Source organism: Prunus mume, linkage group LG5 (assembly GCF_029339155.1).
Source record: "Prunus mume cultivar Tortuosa linkage group LG5, ASM2933915v1, whole genome shotgun sequence".
NCBI classification, from domain to species: domain Eukaryota; kingdom Viridiplantae; phylum Streptophyta; class Magnoliopsida; order Rosales; family Rosaceae; genus Prunus; species Prunus mume.
Window position 1 is genome coordinate 3391844 of NC_142702.1, and position 21211 is coordinate 3413054.

The 21211-nt window shown below is 37.1% G+C and overlaps 3 protein-coding genes and 2 pseudogenes across 7 annotated transcripts; 2 read left to right on the forward strand and 3 right to left on the reverse strand.

Annotated features, from left to right (window-relative positions):
- Positions 1-699: 699 nt before the first annotated feature.
- LOC103330677 (pentatricopeptide repeat-containing protein CRR2, chloroplastic pseudogene) lies at positions 700-1602 on the forward strand (annotated as a pseudogene).
- A 364-nt stretch (positions 1603-1966) lies between these two features.
- Positions 1967-4684, reverse strand: LOC103330651 (phenylacetaldehyde reductase-like). 2 transcript variants are annotated; one of them, XM_089053644.1, is made up of 6 exons: positions 4451-4684; positions 4072-4250; positions 3415-3606; positions 2814-2976; positions 2372-2558; positions 1967-2270 (listed from the first exon to the last, which is right to left on the reverse strand). In XM_089053644.1, exons 1-6 carry the CDS (start codon positions 4566-4568, stop codon positions 2126-2128), a joined length of 984 nt encoding a protein of 327 aa, XP_088909770.1. In that variant the 5' UTR covers positions 4569-4684; the 3' UTR covers positions 1967-2125. The 2 variants fall into 2 exon arrangements, with proteins under 2 accessions (XP_088909770.1, XP_008231476.2); XM_008233254.2 differs by having other exon boundaries at positions 4072-4241; positions 4451-4681.
- Positions 4685-6230: 1546 nt separating this feature from the next.
- Positions 6231-17817, reverse strand: LOC103330652 (phenylacetaldehyde reductase-like). Of its 3 annotated transcripts, none has more exons than XM_016794156.2 (6): positions 17667-17817; positions 7805-7974; positions 7528-7719; positions 7211-7373; positions 6776-6962; positions 6231-6674 (listed from the first exon to the last, which is right to left on the reverse strand). In XM_016794156.2, exons 1-6 carry the CDS (start codon positions 17782-17784, stop codon positions 6530-6532), a joined length of 975 nt encoding a protein of 324 aa, XP_016649642.2. In that variant the 5' UTR covers positions 17785-17817; the 3' UTR covers positions 6231-6529. The 3 variants fall into 3 exon arrangements, with proteins under 3 accessions (XP_016649642.2, XP_088909772.1, XP_088909773.1); XM_089053646.1 differs by having other exon boundaries at positions 17680-17802; XM_089053647.1 differs by lacking the exon at positions 17667-17817 and adding an exon at positions 8979-9119.
- On the forward strand, positions 11579-13156 carry LOC148916647 (uncharacterized; annotated as a pseudogene).
- Positions 17818-18423: 606 nt separating the features above from the next.
- LOC103330653 (phenylacetaldehyde reductase-like) lies at positions 18424-21005 on the reverse strand. 2 transcript variants are annotated; one of them, XM_008233255.3, is made up of 6 exons: positions 20861-21005; positions 20436-20608; positions 20079-20270; positions 19766-19928; positions 19278-19464; positions 18424-18738 (listed from the first exon to the last, which is right to left on the reverse strand). In XM_008233255.3, the coding sequence occupies exons 1-6, from the start codon at positions 20976-20978 to the stop codon at positions 18594-18596; spliced, it is 978 nt and encodes a 325-aa protein (XP_008231477.3). In that variant the 5' UTR covers positions 20979-21005; the 3' UTR covers positions 18424-18593. The 2 variants fall into 2 exon arrangements, with proteins under 2 accessions (XP_008231477.3, XP_088909771.1); XM_089053645.1 differs by having other exon boundaries at positions 18424-18741.
- Between the last annotated feature and the right edge of the window lie 206 nt (positions 21006-21211).

Below are 21211 nucleotides of genomic sequence, written 5' to 3' on the forward strand. Positions count from 1 at the left end.
AATCAAGGAAATAAATCTCCTTAATTAATTAGGAGACTCACGTCAACATATATTATTAAGTTGAGAAGAAAAAAGGATAACTATGTTGGCAGTCATTATTTTACTACGAAGGGATCAATCATCATATTCTCCTTGGCTTAAACACTTCATTTACAATTGACATCTCAAAGTTGGAATGATTCAACAAAACAGTTTTTCCAGGAATTCCAAAATTTAAAAAAAAAACCGAGTCGAAATGGATTTCAAAAAGAGATACATGATATTAACCGGCTACTTGAGTTAGAAGCTTCTAGACAGGAAACTTCTGAAGCACTTATTTAACTGATTCAAAATGTTTGCAGGAAATACTAAGAGTGCCTTGACTAAGATTTCACATGATAAACTTGTAAAACAAATCCAGCTTGAACTTTTTATTTATAGTTATTATATTCCGAAAATTTACACATGATAAACTTGTAAAGCAACACTAAAGAGGTGGAAGTGCTTTACATACAGGAAGATTGAGCCATATATAAAGATCTAAAAGCAACTTCGGAGCATTTGCCTAACCAACTCAGATGCTGACTGCAGAATGAAGGTGGGAAGTATTTTTCAAGCAAACACAGAGTAACCAATGCATTTGCTTCCAACTTATATATATATATGCTGCAATTGATGCATGGACACAATCTGATTTCCTGTGCATGAAGTACATCTTAAATGGCCACGATGACACACTGTATGATGTTTATGCAGCATTCAAGACAGCTAGAGAAGCTTGGAAATCTCTTGGGAGAAAATATAAAACTAAAGAAGGCAATTCGAATTTTTGAAGACATGGTCTATCATAGAGTATCACCGAGTCACATTTCATTCGTTAGTGTCTTGGGTGGGTGTAGTCACGCTGGTCTTGTTGAAGAGGGGAAGATGTTGTTTAATTCTATGGTAAAAGAACATGGTATATATCCCAGAGTTGAGCACGATGCTTGTATGGTGGATCTGCTTGGTCGTGCCAATTGGTTCGATGAAGCAGCTAAAGTCATAAAAGATATGCGGATTGAACCAAGTGCTAAAGTTTGGGGTGCTCTTCTTGGATCATGTAGAATACATTGTAATGTTGAGCTGGCGGAGAGAGCAAGTGAAAGGCTATTTGAGCTTGAGCCTAGGAATGCTGGGAATGATGTACTTCTAGCTGCTATTTATGCTGAAGCCAAGATGTGGGATGAGGTAAAAAGAGTGAAGAAGCTTTTAGAAGCTCGAGAACTACAAAAGGTCCCAGGTCGGAGTTGGATTGAAGTTAAAAGGAAGATATACTCATTCATTTCGGTTGATGAGTTTAACCCACAGATGGAGAAGCTCCATGCATTGTTGACTGAATTGTCAACAGAGATGAAGGACGGAGGATATAAGCCGCAAACTAAAGTTGTCCTATATGATCTTAATGAGGAAGAGAAGAAACGAATAGTATTAGGCCATAATGAAAAATTAGCAGTAGCATTCGGACTCATAAATACCAAAGGGGGGGAAACTATACGGATTTACAAGAACTTGAGGATATGCAAAGATTGTCACTATGTTACGAAGTTCATTTCCAAGTTCGCTGATAGAGAGATTCTGCTTTGAGATGTGAGTCGCTTTCACCATTTCCGTGATGGGGTTTGTTCATGTGGGGATTATTGGTAGTTGCAGGCAATTACTCGTGTCTTTCATTATTTTTCCCCTAATAACTAAAGGAGAGAGGTTTTTGAGGTTATAGAGATCTTAAAGGTGTACACTGTATAATAGAAACACTCTGTTAAAAATGTACATGTTCTTTGAAATCCTCATCAATAAATGGTTCTAATTTTATGATTCATATGGTGGTTATTGTAATTTTCCAACTCTATACTCTTTTTTGTACCACTGATTTAACCCTGATTGTGGATTAATAAAGTCTTTCATTTCATTTGATTGAATTCAAGCAGGCCATAAGTTATTATAAAACAGATAATAGAAAAGTTACTTCATTTTAATTCAGTTTCAGTCAAGCTGAAACATTGGGGGCAAATGCAGACAAATATAGAAAGTCTGAACATGAACAATAATACTTTCACAATCTCTTTGGACAAACTTGTGTAATGAACAAGTTTGCCTTCAGTTGCATAGTTCAAACCTTGAGGAAGCCCCTCTCCCTGAGGCTTTCAACAGTGTCCCTAAGACTTACTTCCAGTGGAAGGAAATTAACTCCCAAACTTTTTGCTTTTTCCTGTGATACTTGATATGTGGGTTCAGAAGGATTGGCCTCCTCATATCTGCCAACAATGAAACAAATAAATCTTTCCTTCCCTTAGAAATTTGTCATATTCGAAAAAGAAAATTGCCAATTTGTGGCATTTTGCAAGTTATAACTTACTTTTCAGGTGGGCACAGAGAGGGATGAAGTTCATGTAAAATATTCAGAACCTTGGCCGTGGGTGTAACATGTCCAACTAGACAATATCTTCCATTAGCTGAAGGAACCTCAAATGCTTGAACATGAGCTGAGGCAACATCTCTGACATCACTACATGAATAAATTGAACTGTTTACATCTTCAATATCTGCATAGAAAAGAAACAAACTTGCATCACAAGAATCATCTAACATCAAATGACTAACTTTAAATGTTATTTTGTTACCCGAACCAACATTTCATTACCTTAACGTTCGATAAACATACCTACTACTCTAAGAAAATGTTTTGACACTCAACAATCATTATGCTAGCTGCCTCAACTAAGTTAATTCTGACTCTCCATCATAGTCTGCTCTAACCAAGCAAAGATTATTGAAAAAGAAAAATCATATAAGTGTACCGTTTTTGAAGTTGAGAATCATCTCCACAGTGATGTTAAGGCTTGGTTGTAAGAGTGGACCAATCACATAGGATGGATTTATGGTAACCAAGTCAATCCCATTTCCTTCAGCAAATTTCCAAGCAGCTTCCTCAGCTAAAGTTTTTGAAAGAACATACCATTTCTGGACACACAGAAGAGAAAGAAGTTCGTACTAAACCAAGATATACTTCCTGCCTTGTTTTATGTTAAGCATACCTCAATGCAATGAATCACATGAACAACAGATTTATTATTATTATTTTTTAATGGCAAAAAAAAAAAAAACAATTGAGATCGTTTAATTCATCGTTTAATGCAAATACTTAGACATTTTGAGCTCAAGAGATGGACAAAAACTTGGAAGCTACTTCTGTAGAACAAATGAAGAAGAGGGGAGAATAAAAGGAAAGAAGAAAGATAGGATAATTATTCATCTCCTACATAATTGGATGCAGATACTTGTAAAGGTGACAAATTCATTCTAGTTAATGTCATGTAAATACAACAAATGAATATGAATTTCACGAATAAAAAGTGTAACTTGGAAGAAGATAATAAGCAAGGGAACCTACACACTTACCTTCAAATTCTCACAAACAAAAGGATCTGAAAACCATGTTTCATCAACCACCGCATCAGGGGTCAATGGTCTTCCATTGTATATGACTGCAGCCGTAGAAGATGTTAAAACTACCCTCTTGACGGTAGCGAATTTTACACACGATTTTAGAACATTAAGGGTTCCCTTCACTGCAGGGTCAATTAATTCTGCCTGAGATTGTAGAGACAAAGAACCATTTCAGTTTCTGCATAAAAAAAAAGTATGTAGATTCTGCAAAGAGGGAAATGTAATTTGTATCACAAGACACTTCTAGTCCCTGTAATTTTCAAACGGTTTCTAATTTGGTCAAGTAGCTCACATTAGGTTGCAATCAATCACAGTTTCACTTGTTCATGTTTTTCTAAGGGATTGGACTCGAAATTTGGCATTGTTGTAACCTTAAGGTGATCATTGTTAAGGGGCTTGTAGCTCAATGGTTAAGAACATTTACCCTGCACCTAAGGTCTTATGTTCGATTCCCCCCTTCCCCAATATCGCTTGTATTTTTTTATTTAAAAAGGTGATCATTGTTATATTTAAAAATGTCCAATGGCTTGTCCAATCCCTTATCAAGAAGACAAGAATAGTCAATTAGGTTTGAAGTATTTATGAAAGTAAAGGGATGAATGCTAGAACCTGTGGGTCAGTGGATGAAAACATTACAGGGGATGCTGTATGAAAAACACCCTCACATCCATCAACTACAGCATCAAAAGATCCTTCTTCTAACAAATCTGCCTTGAACAAATGGAGCCTTTCTTTTGCCCCCTCAAGTGCCAATAAGTGTTCTGTTTTCTTCGGGTCATCTGTGGCATATGCATAATTACAAAAGTTTCTGTTGATGTCACATGATTATGGATGAGAACAATAATCGATATCCAGAAGTTTCTGTTGATGTCATCAAAACCAAGAAGTTGAACATGAAAATCATCCAAAGAAAAACCTTCTTTCGGGAGAGAGAAAAAGGGAGAAGAGATTAAATAGTAGTGGCATATCTATATATATATATACTGACTTGGGTCACGGACGGTTGCTTTGACAATATAAGCTCGTTCCAGTAAGAGCTTCACCAGCCAGGATGCTATGAAACCAGATGCCCCTGTTACGCACACCACCTTCCTTGCTTCGTTCATCCTCCTGATCAGAAGAAGCTTTTTAGTTGGAAGTTTTTGCTTCAGCTTTTTATATACTTGAGAAGTGAGCTGAACATTTTAGTTCGTGACTGGTGGTTTAGGGAGAGGGAGGCGTGTAAGATAGGTGAACTAGCTTTACTCTTTTGGGGCCAATAATACACGTCTTTAAAACCTCTGTACACAATTGCAAGTAGTTTTGTAAACCCTCATTGGCCACTTTTTTTGGTTATATACTATTCACTTCCCAAAAAAAAAAAAGAACAAAACTTGAAGTCAAAGTGCATTAAATTTTTTAAATGAAAAAACGGATGAAGTTTATCCTAGATACGCAAATTGTAACAAAATTTTAATTGAGATGACAAATCGATTCAAATTTTTAGATGATAAAGTGCAATAAAGCCTATAATGGAGATAATTTTTGTGACAGGATTAACCCTTGACTATATATATTTCTTGGTTTTTCTTTTAGGCGAGGGGTTTTGATAATTATTTATGAGTGCTGCTAAATGAACCCTAAAATTAACTAAGTACACCCTACTACCAAACTATTTATTGAATTACTAATTTACCCTAATATAAAATGACCAAAATGACTAACTTGCTAGGATGTAACGAATTTTTGTATCTGGGGTCTCTGTTTTGCATTAAAGATGTTAAAGTTTGCTTCTTTTGGCTGAGGTAGAGAGGGACTTGCAGCAACTCATGATAATGGGGAGAATATACTTTTGGCTTAGCGGTGCACAATCAAGCATATATTTGATGAGATGAAGTTGTTGAAAGAACTTCAGGATCACTCGGGTTCGTTTCCTTCCTAAAAACTCTACCTTCTTTGATTTGATTTTGAAAGTTTGAATCTTCAACGAGCAAACATCCAAGTGAATTCCAGCAGAAAAGCTCTTTCCTCGTCTGGTGAATTCCAGCCGATTATGTGGATTCACATTGTTTTTGTCATATATTGCAGGATTTCACAATGCAACAACAAGCCAAGAACTTATATTAGGGTGTACCATGAGTATTTTTAGTAATTAAACAGGGTGTACTTAGTTAATTTTATATTTTAATTTAAATATTAGGGTATACTCATATCATAGGGTGTACTCAGTTAATTTTAGGGTTCGTTTAGCAACACTCTTATTTATTCGTGTTGTGGTATTTTAATGTTGAACCCTTAGTTATTATTCTCTTGGATGGTTGAGTTGGATTTTTGGGCTTTCACTTGCTTGAGTTTTTCCCTTGGCAGGCAGCAACTTTAAAAAGTTTGGGAATTAATATATTGAGACCTAGTAGTACAAATGATTAAATGAGATGGGATCACACTAGTTAGTGTGGGTAGGTAAGTTTCTCTCTACGCGTGACGGATGTAGAGTTTGATGGGGCCACATGCTTTATATTATATGATTTTTTTTCTTCTGCAATTTCTGCTTATACTCCATATATAATAAAGAAGGTGTGGAAAAATGTCTTAGTTGTGAGAAATTTCATTCATATCGCTTGTACTAAAACAAAAATAAAGAAGGTGGAAAGACGTACGTGAACTCTGTCGAGATCTATACATGTTATTGTGATTTTCAAACTCTATAGTCTTGTTTACACTCTTGTTTTACTGGGGATAGTAATGAAATACATGATTAATTCATAACACAATCAGGCCATATAAACAAATGAAAAGCTAATAGAAATTGTTATTAGAAAGCAGAAAAATTAAAGGCACTTTGGTTGGTGTACACCAGAGAAATGAAAAGTTACTTGGTTTGGTTCATTTTCAAACAAGGGTTTCTTCAATTGAGCTATCAAGAGCTGAAAGCAACTCCTGACCATTCTGGGCAATTGCAGATAAAAGTCTGAGCATGAACAATATTACTTTCACAATCTCTTAGGATAAATTTAGCAGAAAAAAACACTTGAATTTGGCAATACGCGATCAACTTGTGCAATGAGCAAGTTGCTGTCAGTTGCATAATTCAAACCTTGAGGAAGCCCTTCTCCTTGAGGCTTTCAATAGTGTCCCTAAGACTTACTTCCACTGGAAGGAAATTTACTCCCAAACTTTTTGCTTTTTCCTGTGATACTTGAAATGTGGGTTCAGAAGGATTGGCCTCCTCATATCTGCCAACAACGAAACAAATAAATCTTTCCTTCCCTTAGAAATTTGTCATATTCGAAAAAGAAAATTGCCAATTTGTGGCATTTTGCAAATTATAACTTACTTTTCAGGTGGGCAAAGAGAGGGATGAAGTTCATGTAAAATCTTCAGAACCTTGGCCATGGGTGTAACATGTCCAACTAAACAATATCTTCCATTAGCTGAAGGAACCTCAAATGCTTGAACATGAGCTGAGGCAACATCTCTAACATCACTAGATGTATAAATTGAACTGTTTACATCTTCAATATCTGCATAGAAAAGTAACAAACTTCCATCACAAGAATCATTTGAATCTTGCACCACAAGAATCAAGATTTGGTTACTTTAACATTCGATGAACATTCGTACTCCAAGCAAATGTTTTGGTACACATCTAATTTGCTAAAAAATTGCCTGCATCTAAAACAATCTTGCTTGTGGCCCTAACTAAGTTAATTCTGAGTCTCCATCATTCTCTTGCTCTAAAATATATATACATATAGTTGCTGAAGTGTACCATCTTTGAGATTCAGAATCATCTCCACAGTGAGATTAAGACTTGGTTGTAAGAGTGGACCAATCACATATGATGGATTTATGGTAACCAAGTCGATCCCATTTTCTTCAGCAAATTTCCAAGCAGACCCCTCAGCTAAAGTTTTTGAAAGAAAATACCATTCCTGGACATAGAGAGGAAATGAAGTTCATACTAAACCAAGATATATTGCCATGATTGAAGCAACAGAAGATGCCAAATAACAAATGATAATGAATTTCATGAATAAAAGGTGTAACTTGGAAGAAGATAATAAGCATGGAAGCCTACACACTTACCTTCAAATTCTCACAAACAAGAGGATCTGAAAACCATGTTTCATCAATCACCACATCAGGGGTCAATGGTCTTCCATTGAAAATGACTGCAGCCATAGAAGATGTTAAAACTACCCTCTTGACGGTAGCGAATTTTATGCACGATTTGAGAACATTAAGGGTTCCCTTCACTGCAGGGTCAATTAATTCTGCCTGAGATTGTGTAGACAAAAGAACCATTTCAGTTTTGAACTCTATAAAAAATGAAAGTAAAGGGATGAATGCTATTATATACTACCTGAGGGTTAGTGGCTGAAAATAGAACAGGGGATGCTGTATGAAAAACACCTTCACATCCATCAACTGCAGCGTCAAAAGATCCTTCTTCTATCAAATCTGCTTGGAACAAATGCAGCCTTTCTTTTGCCCCATCAAGTGCCAATAAGTGTTCTGTTTTCTTTGAGTCATCTGTGGCATCACAGGCGTAAATGCAAAAGTAATTAGTTCATCAAAAGGGCCTCTGCAAACATATGCACCATTTATTAATTTATTTTTATTGGGTGATGATATTTTGTTTATTTCCAAAGTTCTTTTCTAACCTCATTATCTTTCCAGTATAAATCCTAATGGTAAAAATATTAACTAATGAAAACATTTAAGAACCGTTTTTGACATATATATAATCGGGAGATGGTCCATTAAGAATTTTATGTGAAAGGCAGTTAACGATTTATAATCACAATCATTTGATTGCATGTATGGTACATATTAAACTCAGTAACACTTCTAATGGATGGTCGAGATAAGAAGTTCTTAGCCAACACTAGGGTGTTCTCTATTTATGCTGGTCATGAGCGTGGAGAAAAAAACTTGTACACTGTTGGCTTGATCTACAATATTGTTCACTCACATTTCTTTGATAGCATATGTTTTTGGAACCTAATGATTTTTTATCATGGTCCTTGTTAGAGACATTTAGATGATGACATGTGTTGCAAGATTAGTCCATATTCATAATTGTCTAACATTAATCACATGATTATAGATGAAAACAACAACCGAAGTTGAAGATGAAAATCATTGAAGATGAAAAAGTTACCAAACATGTTCTCAGCACTTTTCAAAAAAAAAAACAAAAACAAAAAAACAAAAAACTGTAAAAAAAAAAAATTGAAAAAGAAATGATTAGCAAGCAGGTAATTAGTTTGATACCAAGTTTAGGGAGAAAATAATTGATTACATATTTCTAATCTTTGCTGTTGGATTGCATTTATTAAATGTATTGGTTGATTTAATACGCAACATACATACAATCCAATGGTGAAGAAATATGTAATATGTAACAACCCGATCCTAAATCAATTTTTAATTATTAATTTATTCTAATAAAAGACTATTTTGCCCCTAGAATATTTTATTAGGTTAAAAGTTGACTTTTTGATCGGGAAGGAATTTGGAAATTTCAATTGTACCATTGTGTAGAGCACGTCGAGATGAGTTCGTAGACATGTAGTAGGCTCAAATCCGACTGGTTTTTTCGTTCCGACCTCCGCCACGCCGCACCACCGCCACGAAACCGAACAGTTCAAACCGCCTTCCTTGCCCCGTCCTTTCCCAACGGTCTGCCGCCGTTTTCGTGATTGCGGAATCTGCCAAAAACCACCCGGTTTCCGTTCGAAATTTCCTGCCGCTCGTTCTCCCTCTTCCGGCCACTGTTTCCGACGAGTAAGGTATGATTTCTCACCTATTTTTCGTGCTCTAGCTGATGGTTGGGTAGGATTGTAACGATTTCTAGCCTAGGTAGATCAAATCACGGTCCAAAGTTTGGCCCGTTTTCAATTTGAAAATCCGGCCATTTCCGGTCGTTTTTCAAGGTAGGTCCCAGAACAAAAGTGGCTCCAATCGACGTCCTGAACCTGTGGTAGGAATCTTGGGCCTCGATTTTGAAGTTTTCCAGCAGCCAAAATTGATTAAGCCACCCACGCGCTGCCAGCGCGTGGGTAATATTATGGTGCTACAATTTGTCCTAAAATGATCCCTAGGTTGTCACGAGTGCGTAGGTGTGCTCGGATTTCAATTTGGTTATCGTTTGAGCCTCAATCGGATTTCGCTTATTGTGTGATATCCGAGTTCGATATGTTCAGACCTTTGGATCGAGCTCAAATTCACATATGTTTTATCTTGTATTTCTAGGATCGTATAGGATTCGACGGATCGTGAATCGGAGTCCTGGATACTCCGAAATTGCTAACCATAGGGCTAAATAAGCCGTAATCGTTCGATCGTGAGCAATCTGACCATCGGATTCAGACCAGACTTGCAGGATAGGGTTATTTAAATGTGAGGAACCAATAGGAACTCTCGGATTGATAATTGGAGGTCGTGGACCCCACAGGGTCTCGGATTGACCAATATGACAAATTTATCGTTTATCGAGTCTCAGGTCTTTTCGGACCGTTCTAATCGTCTGAAATGTTTAAGTGGGCATAGGAATGGTCCTAAAATAAGTACACGCACTTTTAGAAGCTGGGGGTCAGGGTTTTGGATTAAATATTTATGTTGAATAATTTTATTAATTTAATATTTGTAATGGCATAAATAGGTACTCGAGCACCAGCGGACCCGCAGGAGGGACCCTCAAATGGTCAAGTGAACTTCGGCGCTTAGTGAGTGGACTTTTATTTTATAAATGATTTTATGAAATTAAAGTTTTATTATTTGACCTTGAATGAGTTATTATGAATTTTTCCTTTCCAAGTATGATTGTTTGATTTCGAATATTTTTATTATATTCTGTTTATATTTAAGTTGAGCTTGGCTTGGAAAGTAGGAAGTATAGTGGCAACATAATTTAAGGATGGATGAGAAATAGTTTTTATGATTTTCCAGGAAATGTTTTTTTTTTAAACCACGATACGTACCCATGTTGCCTTCGGAATAAATGTTGCCTTAGGAATGAATGTTGCCTCAGATAATATGTTGCCTTCAGATAAATTGTTGCGTTCAGTTATAATAATGTCAACAGACATTACAGTTGCCTTCGGTTGAGTGCTCGTGTTTGACAATGCCCCATGAGTTTCTTGGACGCCCGCATCGTGCGGAGCGAGAAATGTGGATCTGACAGACTAAATGTCTCTTGAATCTTTTGAGGATTGCGGCTCGGGTTGACTTTGTGTTACCGAGACCTGCGAGGACATGTCACAAATTGTGACACGAGGAATAGACGGTATCTTGTGGGAAGCGGAAATTAAGGAATTGTGGTATAATGTGGGAATTAACGGAAATTAAGGAATTGACGGATATATGATGGGTACACCTAGGTGGAAAGGAATTAATATTTTACAATGCTTTCAAACGTTTTCGATGATTTGTTTGAATGCTTGATCAGTTATATGTATGTAGTTATGCATGCTTGAATTTTATTACGAATATAGAATATTGAGATAATTGAATTTTTCTAAATGTTTTAACAATGGGGTTAGTATGTTCATATTCTATTTTCCAAAACTTTATTTTTGTCAACTCATATTTTTAAATGTTTTGCGCCCCCAGGCAATAGTCGTGTACTAGAGCGCCACCAGAGGGCAGTCACAACTCTTCACTCATCCTTTCCACTAAGTAGTATTTCTATTGTAATCGAACTACTCCTGTAAATTAAACTAATTAGTATTGCTTTGAAATTGCCCTAGGATTTTTGTAAGGCCTTAGGCCACATAGTATTGTTGTTGGATTGCTTGAATGTAAACTTGATGCATGCTGAACAGTTGGGATTATAATTGCATTTTGTACAGGTGGAAGATTTTTGGGAAACGACTATTTACAAGGGAGATTCTGCCGAATTTTAGGCAGAAGTCAAACTTGAAGTTAACTTTGGTTTGTTAGACGGGCAATTTAGTCAAGTGTGCCCGACACCTGCCAGTGTCCGACACGCATACGAGGTTCGGCTTAGATTGAAAGTGAAATTTGGGTGGTCCTGTAAACTTGGTATCGAGCATTAGGTTTAAATTCACTGTAGACTGCGCACCTTGTGTGCATTCTGTTTTAATGAATTCATGTTTCTTGTGACAGAATCATGGGCCTTAAAAGTTGTGGCACTCATAGGGGAATTCGACGTCCGTCCCGACTAAGAGGGCAGGATCCTTCTCTGGCCGGAGAACCCTCCGATTCCGGTCGGTACGAGCAGTTGGCAGTCTTATGTAGGAGGTCTAGCAGGAGTTGTACCGGTGATGCCCACTCCACCGATTAATCCTAATTTTCAGCAGACATTGGAGTTATTGGCTCAGGCCTTATCTAGGACCGTGCAACCCAGAGATGCATCTTTGACATATACAGACCAGGCTAGAAGGATAGGGGCAGTGGAATTTAATGGTGATGGTGATCTCGCCATGGCTGAAGAATGGATAGAGATGTAAAGAATTATGGATGTGATGGATGTCCCACAAGAGTGCAGAGTGGTTCTGGCTACCTTTTTCCTTTCTAGAAATGCAAGGTCTTGGTGGGAGTCGATCGGAAGGCGATATAAGGACCCATCAGCCATCACGTGGCAAGCTTTTCGGAATGCCTTTGTTGAGCAGTTCTATCATTTAGCCTACCAAAATATGAAGATGAAGGAGTTCCTTCAACTTGAACAGGGCATTATGACGGTGTTAAGAGTATGAGAAGAAATTCAATGAATTGTCCAAATCTGTGCACCGCTTGTGGCGGATGAAAGAAAGAAGTGTCAGTTGTTTACCAGAGGATTAAAGAAATCCATCCGTGACATCGTAGTGGGACAGCGTTTGGCTAATTTCAGAGATTTGGTGATGTCTGCCTCATTGGTTGAAAGCAGATCGGATGATGGTCCAGGGGCGAAGTGATTTCATAAATGACAATATGACATGGGTGGTCCCAGTCAGGGGTCATCCAAGTGAGGTAGTTTCAGCTCTGGATCGTCTAGTGGTCATAGCTGTGGAGGTTTTCAGTGGAGTTAGCTCTAGCGGAGGGTCGGCTGAGTGGGAGTTCGGACCCCATTCGGAGATAGCATAGCCGTGGTTGGGAAGACAGCTACAACTAGTTTTTAGTGGGAGGAATCACTCCCAGTGTGCTTTATCTGGCGGGTTCCATACCAGGCCTTGTCGTGAGGCACCACCGGGTACTATCATTGTGGTCAATCGGGGCATTTTGAAGAGTGCTTGATGCTTCTGCGAGTAGAGAAATCTCCCGGGCCAACCTAGGGGCGGGTGCCGAGCGGTCTGAGTACATCACAGTTGTAGGGGCCTCATCTAGTAGTGGGGCCCGAGACGATATGGCTAGCGGTGGCGATCAGCGAGAGGGGAGACGGCCGTTCGAGTAGCATAGCGGAGGTTCGGAGAGGCGGTGCGATCGGCTTTTAGGGAGAATCGCTCCCGGTGTGCTTTATGCGACAAGTTCCATACCGGCCCTTGTCGCCAAGGCACCACTGGTGCTATCACTTTGTGGTCGATCGGGGCATTTTCGGAGGAGTGCCCGATGCTTCTGTAAAGTAGAGAAATCTCTGTGGTCCAACCTAGGGGCGGGTGCATAGAGCAAAGTCTGAGTACATCACAGTTGTGGGGCCTCGTCTAGTAGTGGGGCCCAGACCAGTATGGCTAGCATAGGTGGCGAGCAGAGGGAAAAGCGGTGGACGTTCTAGAGCTATCGGACGAGTATACAACATGTATCAGGGAGGCACAGACGTCGCTGATGTGATCATAGGTATATTACCAGTTTTTGGGATTCCTGCTAGAGTTTTAATTGACCCTGGGGATACGCATTCTTTTGTTGCACAATGCAAATGTGAGACTAACGGCCTTGTGTGAGGAACTTGCTGTTTCTGTACCCATAGGAGATGTCTTTACAGTTGGCGTAGTGTATAAAGGTAGCATGGTTTTGGTAGGGGATGTAATTCTGGAGGCAGATTTAATTCCTTTAGATATGGTGGATTTAGATGTTATTTTGGGTATGGATTGGTTAGCTAAGCATCGTGCTTCGGTCGATTGTTTTAGGAAGAAGGTCGTATTCCGTAGTCCCAGACGACCTGAGGTGACTTTCTGTGGTGAGCATAGAGTTCTTTCATCTTGCCTCATATCAGTTATGACGGTGAGACGGTTGCTCAGAAAGGGGTGTTTAGGATACTTGGCTCACGTAATTGACACCCGGGATAATAGATTGAGGTTAGAGCATATTCCGATGGTACGGGAATTTCCAGATGTGTTTCTTGAGGATCTTCCTGGATTACCTCCTCATCGGGAGATCGAGTTTACCATTGAGCTCGTTCCAAGGACGAACCTTATCTCTTAGGCACTGTATAGAATGGCAATAGCTGAATTAAGGGAGTTGAAAACTCAGTTGCAGGAGTTGGTGGACAAGGGTTTCATCCGACCCAGTTTCTCTCATTGGGGTGCACCAGTTCTATTTGTGAAGAATGATGGCACCATGAGGTTATGTACTGATTATAGACAGTTAAATAAGGTTATAGTGCGGATCAGAGAAGAGGATGTGCCTAAGACTACTTTCTGAACAAGATATGGTCATTATGAATTTTTGGCGATGCCTTTTGGGCTGACTAATGCGCCAGCAACATTTATGGATCTCATGAACAGAGTGTTCCGACGGTACTTGGACTGCTTTGTGATTGTGTTCATAGACGAAATTCTTGTATATTCTAAAATTCAAAAGGCGCATATGAAGCATGAGTTGAATTATCCTACTCATGATTTGGAACTTGCTGTTGAACGGTTGGAATTATAATTGCATTTTGTACAGGTGGAAGATTTTTGGGAAATGACTATTTATAAGGGAGACTTTGCCGAATTTTAAGCTGAAGTCAAACTTTAGGTTAACTTCGGTTTTGTTAGACGGGCAATTTAGTTAAGTGTGCCCGGCACTGGCCAGTGTCGGACACACACAGAGTTCGGCTCATATTCGAAAGTAGAATTTGGGTCGGGTCTTGTCATAATATATATATATATATATATATATACTGACTTGGGTCACGGACAGTGGCTTTGACAATTTAAGCTCATTCTAGCAAGAGCTTGATAGGCCATGATCCTATGAAACTAGATGCTCTTGTTACACACACCACCTTCCTTTCTTGGCTCATCCTTCTTCTCTCATCACATTAAGATTTACAGTTGGAAGTGAACTTAATTTTCCGGAAAAAAATAAATAAAAATTAAGTGAACTTAATTATTTTTAGTTCGGTCGATGATGACCACTTCAACACAAATTTTAATGATACATTATTACAAATAGGGAAAAAGACGACCAGAAAACGACGACGGTAGAGCAAAAGACATGATGATGGCTATGGCTACAAAAGTATTGCAGCTTGGAAAGTATTGCATCAATATACCCTTGTAGCCATAACATTCGAGGAGATGTGTGTTGCTCCTAAGAAAAACCATGTTATGTTGGAACTGCAGTGTTAGGCTGTGCACCTTGGTCATCAGAAGTCTTTCTCTTGCTTCTATGACAGTAACCCTTCTGCTTGCTACTGGATCCTATCTAAAGCATCTTTTATTTATGTGGCTCTTGTCAACCGTTATGTGTTTCACTATCATATTGGCAATGATCACTTACCTATATGTTGTGTTGGTGATACCCGAAAGCATTATGAATCTAGTTGTTCATTCCATATACCATTGTAGGCTAAGATTTTTATTATTTTTATTATTTTTTGCTTCTGCTGGTCGGTGGCTTCTATGATATTCAATTTGTAGTTTGGTTGGTGAAGAAGCTTAAGAGCATCCAAAGTAGAGGGGGTGTATTTTCGGGGGTGTAATTTCGAGGGTGTAAAGCCACTTTTATATCCCCCTTTATACCTTCAAGGGTTGTAAATGTAGTTTTTACTCCAATGAGAATGATGTAAATTTAAAGATGTATAATTGATTTTTTTGTCTTAATTCATTTTTGTGTTAAAATTTTATTTTGTGTTAACTTTATAAAATTAATTTTTTGTGTATTAGGTTAATTTTTTTCAAACAAATAAACCTAAAAATATTTAAATTCGGAGAAGATATGATTTCATCCAAAAAAATTTAAAGCTGGTTGTTTTTGAAAATTTAAGTTGTTGGTCTAGCAATGTAGCCTTGGGGAGGGGGGAAATGACAACCAAAAATTGGGCCCACATATGAATTTTGGTCCTACAACTTTTTTGCTGACTTTTCTCCACTTTATCTCACATCTTTTCAGCTGGGTCCTACCTGCAGAGAGATGTAAAAAAAAGATGTACATGTACATCTAAATTTGCATCTCATGGTGGTGATGCAAATTTACACTTGTTTACATCTCCCCATTGTGGGTGATTCCGATCACAAATGGTGTATATTTAAGATACACACTATTATACACCCCACCACTATGGATGCTCTAAGTGCTTATGGCACAAGTATAGACATTCGCCAACATTATGTAATAGGACACATGGATGTAGGTTGATTAGAGTAGAGGTGTCAAACGGACCGAACAGGCCCTTTTAGAGTTGGGCATTAAGACTTCGAGCCAACCCACTTAGTAAACAGGCCGAGCCAAGCGTGTCTATTTATTAAAAAAAAACATTAGCTTATAATTACATTAAAATTGAAATTTCAAAAACTCGATACGCCCCAAGGGCTAGACTATTGTTTGGTTTAAAAGATTGAAATTTAAAAAACAGTGTCATTATTTAATTTTTAAAGAAATCATTAATTTTTAACATATGTTACTTAAAAAATGAGCACAACTTTAATATTATGATGTACTATTTTTCTTTTAAAAACAAATATAATATAATATATGGGGCTTTAATTAGCCGATTCATCAAGTCAGCCAGTGTCAAGCCCGACTTTAATTGGGCTCGTGCCGGGCCATATTTAATTAGGTTGGCCTCATACCGTGCACAACTTGACTTGGTTCATTTGACACCTCTAATCACAACTCAATGAGGAGAGAGATAGAAATAAAGAAATAAAAAGAATTTACTTATTCCTTTTTTTCAATAATTTACAAGGGTATATTGATGCAATACTTTCCAAGCTGCAAATGAGGAATATCAAAATTTCTCTCTATATTGTGTGGTAGAGAATATGGTATAAGTGTAACCTATCATGTGACAATATGTCAACACAAAACTCAACAACACATTTAGGGGGCGTTTGGTATCCTATTTAAATAGAGAACTCAAAAACTTTGATTTTTCTTAAAAACAAGGAGTTCTTAAGGGAGCTGATTTTCTCACTCCTCTTTTATCCGCTTACACTTCCTTTGTTAAAAATTGTATGTTCCCACTCATCTTTTGTCCATTTACACTCCCTTTTTTATTATAGTAAAAACTATTATACATAAATAAAATGGAGTGTAAGTAGACAAAAGAGGAGTGGGAAAATCACCACCCGTTCTTAAATCTATTTTTAAGATTCAAAAACTTGTTTGGTATGCAACTTGAAAATTATTTTCAAATCTTAAAAATTTGAGAACTTATGGGTTGTTAGAAAAAAACTGAAAAAACTGATATTTTTTGTTTTTAATAATTGTGGTGTTTTTTAGTTGTTCTTGAGTTTGAGTTTTTAAAAATAGAGCTACCAAATAGGTTTTCTTTGTTTTGGACTCAAATTCTGTTTTTGAGTTTAAAAAGTTGAATTCAAGTTGAATACCAAATAAGTCATACTAAGTTTAGAGTTCACCATTTAAGATTTATAAGAGTTAGATGTTAATTAGAAAGGTCCTATTCACTAAGTGTAATAATTTGACCTGGGTATCCTTTATTTTGACGAAGCTCCTGCTTGGATTGGTTCTCTTCTCCTTGATGATATTCTTGGTGTAGCGAAAGCTAGATTAGTTTGTTCTGATTCTTCTTAGTTGTTGTGTTCGGGGTTTATCCCCTCCAGTTTACCAAAAAAAAAAATAGTTCTTGGATACTTTCCAAGTTTCAATTTTGAATATAAGTTTATTTTTTATTTTTTGAATCATAAGTTTATTCACAATTTAAAATTTCATATCCAATTACATCTGATGCCAAAATGGAAATATTCTTTCCAACATGCACCCATGTTTAATATATACCTTGACTTGAAGAATCATGAATACTATATGTTATTTAAGAATTGCAAATTATTATATGAGCAAATTTTAATGAAGAAAAAGGAAGAAATAAAATATTAGGGAATGATATATATACTGACTTGGGTCACGAACCGTGGCTTTGACAGTGTAACCGCGTTGTAATAAGAGCTTCACCAGCCATGATGCTATGAAACCAGACGCTCCTGTTACACACACCACCTTCCCTTCTCTGCTCATCTCTCTCTCTCTCTCTCTCTCTCTCTCTCTCTCTCTGTGTCTGTATATGTGAAGCTTTTAGTATTAATATATATGGTGTTGGTGGGCTTTTACGGTGAGAGAAATGAGCTGAATAACGACAAAAATGTCCATGGAGGCAAAGTCAGCTAAAGATGTCCAAGTCGGCGACTGCTCTCAACAACGACAGAAATGGAAAGATGAAGTACAACGAATGTTGTCGTTGGTTATCATTTTTCTACAATTTTATTAAAAGTACTTTTTATGTGGTGGAGATTTGCCGATTGTAGTTTAAGAACTTGTGCATTACAGAAGATCTTTCTGCGCATTGACTAGTGGGATAAGAAAAAATATATTTATAAGGTTAGTGCCGTAGCTTTTAATTTTCATTTTATGTCACATTTCTTCCACTTTCCACCAACTACCACTTCTCCATCTAACTTAAAATATTTCATATTTTCAGACCATGTAGTTGTATTATATTTATAGGGCCGGTTTTGAGAGTTTGAAAGCCACTCCAGGTCCGGCCATTTAGCAGGCCCAGGCTAATTTAAAGATAGTGAAGCAGCACAATGCCAACTTGAGCTTTTTAATTATTTATAGTTATTTAAAAAAATGATCAACTTATAAAAAGAGACAAAAGGGATAATTATATACAGGAAGATTGAGCCATATATAAAGATCTGAAAGCAACTTTCTAAGAATTTGCCTAGTCAATGAGAACAGTCTGAACAAGAACAAAACTGAACAGTCTGAAGACAAACTACAAAATGCCAAAATGTGACCAACTTGTGCATTAAATTAGGAAGTTTCTATCTTGAGAGGAAGCCCTTCTCCTTGAGACTTTCAACAGTGTCCCTAAGACTTACTTCCAATGGAAGGAAACTAACTCCCAAGCTTTTTGCTTTTTCCTGCGATACTTGAAACGTGGGTTCAGAAGGACTGCCATCCTCAAATCTGCTGTCAAGGAAAGAAACGAATATTTCCCTTAGAAATTTGCCACATTGTATTTCACCGGTGATGTGTATATTTAACTTATAGGAAAATAGGAATTTGATCCAAAGCAGTATTTTATAAGGCTAGACCGAGTAAGAAAGGGCTTTGACTTGCAGACCAATATTGGTCTCAGTTTGAATCCCCATAACACTTTGATAGTGTGTGTAAGAAACCCCTTCCCCTTGTAGTTTAGACCATCACTTGTATGAGAAAGAAAAAAATAAAAGTTTCTAGGGCTAGACAAGACAAGACCAATTAAAATGAACTATTAACTTTTTGAAGTTTTATGCTTAATGAACTTAATTAACAATCCGGACTGCACTTATTAAATTGGAGAAGCAACAAGTCATCTCCTGAGTTGTATGAGACGGGACTAGGTTCACTCCCGATCTTGTCCATTCAGAGCCACCAAACGAGCATTAATGGAGCGATGTGGGATAAGTAAAACCTTGATTACTAATAATATCCCCAAATTCTGGCATTTGGCAAGCATAACTTACTTTTCAGGCGGGCAAAAAATGGGATGAAGTTGTTGTAAAATCTTCAAAGCCTCGAAAACGGGTGTAACATGTCCAACTAAACAGTATCTTCCATTAGCTGAAGGAACTTCAAATGCTTGTATATGGGTGTAGGCAACATCTCTAACATCAGTAGATATATAATTTGGTTTGTTTGCTTCTTGCATATCTGCATGGAAAACAAAGAGATACAAAAAAATAAAAAGAAATACCATCGATTGTTAGCGCATCACAAGAATCATCTAAAGACTTAAAAAAAGTAGTTAATTGCCTTAATTCACTATGCAACTACAATTGTAGAAGCTATGGACAGATTAATTTTGTTCTCAAACGACTTAAAACTTTAAATTTTATTTGTTATGTTTATTAGTTTTCAATAGACGTTCCTAGCTACTTAAAAAATGAATAAAGTTTTGGTTGCTAGAAACTCGCCTGCAGCAAGTGAAAAATATAGTTTTGCCTAAGTGTACCTTTTTTGAGATTCAGAACCATTTCCACAGTGGCATTAAGAGTTGGCTGCAAGAGTGGACCAATCACATATGCCGGATTTAGTGTAACTAAGTCAATCCCATTTCCTTTAGCAAATTTCCAAGCAGCCTCCTCAGCTAAAGTTTTTGAAAGAAAATACCATGCCTGGACATATAGAAAGACAAGGTAGTTCTTGATTTGAATAAAATTCATTGATTTTGAAACAAACTGAGCCGTTAAAGCAATTTTGAAGGCAACTACTGATGCACAAAATTGGATCCGTATATACTTGCAACAAAAGAATAAACTGCATACCTCCAAATCCTCACAAACAAGTGGATCTGAAAACCATGTTTCATCGACTACCACATCAGAAGTCAAAGGTTTTCCGTTGTTCAGAACTGAAGCCATTGAAGATGTTAAAACTACCCTCTTGACAGTCGGGAATTTTACGCACGATTTCAGAACATTTAGTGTGCCCTTCACTGCAGGGTATAGTAATTCTTCCTGAGATGTAGAGAAAAAGCATCATTGTAGTTTTTACATTAAAAAAAATATAAACATTTGGAAGTTATTTTTTATTCTCTAAGAAAATGCACAAATGGCGACACATGCAATTAAGCAATCGGCAAGACAAGAATGGTATTTGAAGTATATGTGGGAGGAATGAACCTGGGGGTCAGTGGGAGAAAATAATATTACAGGGGATGCTGTATGGAAAACACCTTCACATCCATCAACTGCAAGGTCAAAAGATCCTTCAACTAACAAATCTGCTTGAAACAAATGTAGCCTTTCTTTTGCTCCATCAAGTGTGAGTAAGTGTTCTGTTTTCTTTGGATCATCTGTAGCATGCACATATTTACAAATACGTACAACAATAGTTTAATTTAAAATACAAAAAGAAAATAAGAGTTCATGTCCAATAAAAATTTTATAATAGCAAAAAATAAATGAAAAGTAGCAATCAAAGCCCAGAAGTTTTTATTGTTGTCATCAAAACAAAAAGTTTTAGAATGAAAACTATTCCAATGCCTGTTTTGAAGTATATTAGAGCAAGTTTAGAGAAAGAAAAAAAAAAATCGTAAAATACTGACTTGGGTCACGAACAGTGGCTTTGACAGTATAACCTCTTTGTAATAAGAGCTTCACCACCCATGATGCTATGAAACCAGATGCTCCTGTTACACACACCACCTTCCCTTCTCTGCTCATCCTCTCTCTCTCTCTCTCTCTCTCTCTCTCTCTGACCTCTGATCTGAAGTTTTATATTTTGTGCTTTTATTATTGTGTAAGACATTGATGTTGATGACTATATATTACTTTATTAAAAAAGGTATTCCAATTCAAGAACGAATAAATACAAAGAACAAGTGCCGTTGATTGATTCTGTAATATTTTTTTTCATTACAATTTTATTATTTGACCATGTGCAGCAGAACTTCTGC